Source organism: Merops nubicus, unplaced genomic scaffold, assembly GCF_000691845.1.
Source record: "Merops nubicus isolate BGI_N331 unplaced genomic scaffold, ASM69184v1 scaffold14375, whole genome shotgun sequence".
Taxonomy (NCBI): domain Eukaryota; kingdom Metazoa; phylum Chordata; class Aves; order Coraciiformes; family Meropidae; genus Merops; species Merops nubicus.
The window spans coordinates 1-6,176 of NW_008610358.1; the positions used below are offsets into that span (position 1 = coordinate 1).

General features: G+C 48.4%; 1 protein-coding gene across 1 annotated transcript; it reads left to right on the forward strand.

Moving 5' to 3' along the window:
- Positions 1–1,041: 1,041 nt before the first annotated feature.
- On the forward strand, positions 1,042–3,604 carry LOC103773522 (pinopsin). Its single transcript, XM_008940892.1, has 5 exons — positions 1,042–1,390; positions 1,957–2,139; positions 2,415–2,560; positions 2,773–3,012; positions 3,473–3,604. The coding sequence occupies exons 1-5, from the start codon at positions 1,042–1,044 to the stop codon at positions 3,602–3,604; spliced, it is 1,050 nt and encodes a 349-aa protein (XP_008939140.1).
- Positions 3,605–6,176: the final 2,572 nt, after the last annotated feature.

Sequence of the window (6,176 nt, forward strand, 5' to 3'; positions counted from 1 at the left end):
CATGGAAAGGGTGATCAAGGGCTGGAACAGGCTGCCCAGGGACGTGGCTGAATCACCACCCCTGGAGGTATTTAAAAGCTGTCACTCTAGGGTGCTCAGGGACATGGTGTAGAAGTGCCCTGGTAGATTTAGACAATGACTGGCCCTTAAAGGTCCTTTCCAACCACAGTGAGTCTGTGAACTAGATAAACACATTCAGGCATTGCAGTAAATATTATCTTTGTACTTACGTGGAATATAATTTTTAAATCTTTCCTCTATAGAATAAATATTTTAACCTATACATGCATTCTTATATATTTATGCTTGTGTATGTAAACATATACATCTTTACATCACTATGTGGTTATATATGTACAATTTATACTATATAAAATGTATTATTATCTAGCTAATATTACATATATAAATATATAGGACTGTATATTAGATATGGCTGCTTAAAGATATTTAAAGGCATGCCATATGAAAGCATGTATATATACATGCATTCTTTATAATATGTAATAAAAATATGTTATATGAACTTTGTAGATATTTATGTATTACTTTTGTGTAACAATATGCATATGTATGGTATAAAATATTTTAATAGATTAAGTATACAGTACATGTTGTGTATGTACCCTATGTATCATATAGGTAGTATATATTGTATTATGTAGAGCTATAGGCAGCATTCTATCCATTAATTATATTTAGTATTCAAATCTGTTCATACACATGGGGAAGGCAGCTGGGAAGCACAAGGAAAAACAACCACCCAAACCTATTTACTCAATTAAATGATGCACCATTCAGTCGTCAGATTACTTTTTTTTTTCCAGTCACTCTTTATCCCCTCCGGAATAAAGAGCTGATTGGAAAAAAGGGCAGGGGGGGAAGGACACAAACCCTTCAGATTAAAGAAAAAGCTTAAGGTGTTTTAATGCAAAGCTCCTCTGGGGCCTTGGGCCCTCCCGTGGTATAAAAGAGGCTTGGCTTTTGGGGAGGGTCACCTGCCTCAGCTCGGCCCCGTGCTGGGGCTGCAGCAGAAGGCGGATGGACGCCTCCAACAGCTCACAGGATCCCCCAGCTAACAGCACCCCGGGGCCCTTCGATGGCCCCCAGTGGCCCCACCAGGCCCCGCGGGGCGTGTACCTGTCGGTGGCCGTGCTGATGGGCGTCGTCGTGGTGTCGGCCTCGGTGGTGAACGGCTTGGTCATCCTGGTTTCCATCAGGCACAGGAAGCTGCGTTCTCCCCTGAACTACATCCTGGTGAACCTGGCCGTGGCCGACCTGCTGGTGACGCTCTGCGGCAGCTCCGTCAGCTTCTCCAACAACATCAACGGCTTCTTCGTGTTCGGCAAGCGCATGTGTGAGCTGGAGGGATTCATGGTCTCCCTGACAGGTAAGGGCACGAGCCATGAGACCCGTCTCGTTCTTTGGTGCTGTTGTGTTCAGCAGAGAAGCTTTGGGCTACGTTCCAGCAGCTTGCTGCCTCTGCTAAAGGCAGTGCTTTCATGCATGATGTAGAACTTGTGTTTCTTCAGCTGTTCTTCAGGGCAGGGAAGGGTCAAGTAGATGGTTGGCTGTGCCAGGTCACCACACATTCTGTCTTGGTCTTCATAAGGTGGGAAATGTCACCTAGGCACCCATGCTCTTCATGGGTGCTGGCTGCTCTGTCAGCACATGGATGGTTTGTGTGCTCCCGAAATGTGAAACTGCACAAAACCTGTTGAGGACACTCTAGTGGAGAAACTGTGGTCAAACCCACGATGTGTCACAGACACCCAATTCTAAACCTCAGTTTTAAGGGCCAAATATCCTTGCAGCTATCCCTGCCATAAAACCATCTGACTTCTTGTTGCAACAAGATCTACTTCAACGGCTCTTACTCATCATCTGCCACATCCCAGTGTGGGCAGCAGAGCAGGTGAGAGCCTGTTCCTAAGCCCCAGAGCCTCCTCTCCACAGGCATCGTGGGGCTGTGGTCCCTGGCCATCCTGGCCTTCGAGAGGTACGTTGTGGTCTGCAGGCCCCTGGGAGACTTTCGGCTCAAGCACCGGCACGCCGTCAGCGGCTGCGCCTTCACCTGGACCTGGTCACTGCTCTGGACAACCCCACCGCTCATGGGCTGGAGCAGCTACGTGCCTGAAGGTAGGGGAGATGTGCTTCAGACTCCACAGCATCATCTGCTCGCATATTGTTTCTAGCCCAACCCCTGCAGTGAGTGCAAATTTGATCCACTGTCTTAGTTTAAAACCATCACCCCTTGTCCTAACCACAAACACCAACACCTCCTTGCTTGCTTAGTCAGAAATCCTCTCTCAGAGGTTGTTCTTCAGAAGTGACCCACTGCATGACATGCTGTAGCCTTTTGCACACATGCATCATTTTATTGAATTGAATTTAACTGAACTTAATTGTTCCAGGTCTGAGAACCTCTTGTGGGCCCAACTGGTACACTGGTGGCAGCAACAACAACAGCTACATCCTGGCCTTGTTTGTTACCTGCTTCGTGATGCCCCTCAGCCTGATTCTCTTCTCCTACACCAACCTGCTGATGACCCTGCGATGGGTGAGTGCGGCGAGTGTGGCTGAGTGAATGGTCTTCCACTCACAAGGCTCCTGGTGAGGCTCATTTCCACTGGGACAAAGAGCCTCGTGGCAGGTTCTTGTGACAGCTGATGGAGCTGCCATCTCCTGGCGCTGACGTGGGGTGATCTAAGGGATGGAAGAGCTGTTGGAGGTTGTTAACATGAGTCTCTCCCTCTCCAACACGCGGTGCAGGCCGCGGCACAGCAGCAGGAGTCGGACACCACGCAGCAGGCGGAGCGGGAGGTGACGCGCATGGTGATCACCATGGTGGTGGCCTTCCTCATCTGCTGGCTGCCCTACACCACCTTTGCCCTCGTGGTGGCCACCAACAAGGACATCGTCATCCAGCCGGCTCTCGCCTCCCTGCCCTCCTACTTCTCCAAGACCGCCACGGTTTACAATCCAATCATCTACGTCTTCATGAACAAACAGGTGAGGGAAAGCCATGAGTTAATGAAGCCTCAGCATCACTGGGGCTTCTGGAGAACAACTTAATGGCCTCATAAAATGTAGAGGAAACATCTATCCTGTCTGGAAGAGTACAAGCAGGCTTGATGCGGGAGTTGCTGTGTTTGGCAGGGTTTAGGGGAATAAAATGGAAAGGGAGGGAGAAGCCTCTGAGCCCGAACAAAAGCTCATTTTCTGCTTCCATGATTTTATGGGGTCAAGCAACTTAATTTTAGATCACAAACCTCTCACTCAACACACAAAACAAACGGAATGAAACGTTTATTGTTAATAAGCTGCCAGAATCTGCAAAGAGTTAGGCTAGGAACTAATACAGATCTCATCCAAAACAGAACAAGCATCCAGCCCTCAGCCTCTGCCACCAGATCTTGAGCTGGACATCAGCTTTCTGCCACGACCTGTAACCAGTGTTCTCCCTGCCCAGTTTCAGGGCTGCCTGCTGAAGATGGTGTGCTGTGGTCACCACCCCTGCGGGATGGGAGAAACTGCCCCGGGAGCCCCCGGCCCCCGCGCAGACGGGCTGAGGAATAAGGTGACACCATCTGCCCCTGTGTAACTGCTGCCAGACCCTGCCTGCTCCAGGGTCTGTGCCACCCAGCCTTGCCCACGGGCACAGGGCAGGGCCTGGTGCTGTAGCTGCTCCCCTTAAATAACTTCTGTTTTGCTCTCCTGAGGGAACACCCCTCCCCTCCTGCCCCTCACCTCAGGGAATCAGGAGTCTTTTCAGAGCAAGGAAAACAAGTGATTTTTCCTCAGTGCAAAGCATCCCAAGCTCCTGTTCAGCCCCTGAGCCAGGCTGGACACGGTCTGGCTCTGGGGCCAGCTCCAGAGCAGCCTGTAGGCCAGAGCTGCACGTTCAGCACCCCTGGACAGACCGAGTCCTACTTCAGTGCTCCATCTCGCTGTGAAGTCTGAGGTCAGGTTGTGAAACTGGCCCCAATCCAGCCCGTGTGTGTAAGTGCAGGCTGTGTTAATAAACATTAATGACCACTGACAATTTCACATGCATCTGTTTTATCAGCTGATGGCAGGTTCCACAGAAAACCTTTCACCTCCCACTACTACCTGCGACACTTTTCCTGTGGCAAGTGCCACACAGAGAATCACAGAATCACTGAAGTTGGAAAAGACTTCTAGTATCATCAAGTAACGGATGGCAAGCAAAACACACAGCTCAGATGCAAAGTTACACATTTTATTTATATTAAAGGCAAAATGAGAGGTCTAAAATCCACTGATTTCCCAGCAAAGGTGAAAAACCAGGTTGTAAGAGGCCCTGGGGGCCCTGAGGACAAGGCACAGCAGAGCCACTGGTGCCCAAATGGCCGGGACACGTTTATCTACACCAGCTACAGCTACACTTCTGGGCTGCAATGCAGTTTATGTGATTTAGGAGCCTTGGAGAAGGCTCTGAAGCACCAGGTTTAGGTAACACCGCTGACAGCAGCCCCCCGAGACTGTTTGATTAAATCCCTTGTTCTTTAAAAAATGCTACGAGAGGTTTCTTTGCCTTCATAGTTAATTGTCTTTCAAATTTTGATTCTGAACACTTAAATTGCTTTCAAAACAAGCCCGATCCACAGTCACACCATTCAAAGGTTCACCCTTCCCTCTGCAGTTTTGTTTCTATCACGCATCGGCCACAGGGACGCTCCCCACACATGCCTTGCTGCTCTCCTCCTCCCACAGCTTCTGCAGGGGCAGCAAACCCATGGAGGAGTCAGAGGGAAGCGATGCTCCAAGTTGCTCATCACCTCAGTAAATTGCCTTGCTAGCACACAGTCCACGGCCTGGTGACAGGCAGCCAGAAAGGCAATTTGGACTGGCACCAGAGCTGATGAGATCTGAAGACAGAGGGGTTTCACTCTAGCTGAGATTCTCTGCTCCAAATCAACAGTAAAACAAAAATCCCCCAAGCCAAGAGCAGGCAGATGACATGCACATAGGAGCTGAAATGCAGTTGCTCAGAGAATAAACATTTGTTTTTCTTCTCACTCATCTTAGCTCAAACTTACTGCAGGGTCCTGCCAGGGCCTCCAGGGAAACACAGCCCCCCCGGGCAGCGCTGGGTCCCCCCCTCCAGCCTCACCCCATCCCTCCACCTCCCTCTGGTGGCTCACCCAAGCAGCTCAGAGAGGAATTAGAACAGCTCAGTATCACCGTTTTAATTTAATTAATTGGCCTTTCATTCTCTGGGAAGCTGAAAAGCAGCATTACATGGGCCCCCTCTGATCTTCTCTGCTGTCTTTCACTGGTCCTCGTTTAATTGTTCTTGTTAATTACAGTTTTTGTGTCCACCTTTTATGTTATCAGAATGATTTACATTCATGCTAAAACTAAATCTGGAAAAGTACAAGCTGCTGAAAAACTGCCACCTCTGACCACTGTGTTCTGGCCTCGATAAGGAGAGCAGACAGGCCACAGGGCTACCTGAAAGGCTCTCTGCCAACAGAAATAAAATTTCTCTCCATTAAGATTAAAAGAAGATAGGGAAATGGTTCACAGCCTGCCCACCATTTGGTCTGACAGATAAAATGGAAAAAGAAATCCAAGAAGCCAAGGTGTGTCTACACTACCACAACACAATTAAGTGGGGAGAAGATTTTTGTTTTCTTTATCTCTTCTGAAGAATGCTCCCCAAGTCTGCAGCACCTTTCCTGGAGTAGCTCTGTCTACTTGTATAAATACATAGTCTGAGGATGGGAAACATCATTAATAACAAGTAAAAAAAAAAAAACAACCAAAAAAAGAACCCCTCAAAAGAACCTAGAAACCAGAAAAAGAACCACATGGCAGCACAGTAACCTTGGAAACTTTTATTAGCATTGTTAAACCAAATTAACTCACAGTTACAGACAGGCAGCATTCCCCAGTGTCTGGTGGAAAGGGACACGGGACAATCTTCACACCTCCTGCACCTGAACAATATTTCTCACAGGAACAGTTACATATGGAGTTGCTGTGCCCATCAAACATCCTGATCCAAAGCTCAGTTACATCCAGGGACATGAGGCCTAACAGAAGCGTGGTTTAACTGAACACCAACAGGTATCTCTGTACAACTAACCAGATTTTCTTTCCCATATTCTTGTCCAATGCTGGCAGGGAACGTATTGCTGCACTTGCAG

Coding starts and splice junctions, on each gene's coding strand:
- LOC103773522 (XM_008940892.1), top strand. CDS start 1,042: ATGGACGCCTCCAACAGCTCACAGGATCCCCCAGCTAACAGCACCCCG. Junction 1,391..1,956: donor ATTCATGGTCTCCCTGACAG/GTAAGGGCACGA, acceptor TCCTCTCCACAG/GCATCGTGGGGCTGTGGTCC. Junction 3,013..3,472: donor ACGTCTTCATGAACAAACAG/GTGAGGGAAAGC, acceptor CTCCCTGCCCAG/TTTCAGGGCTGCCTGCTGAA.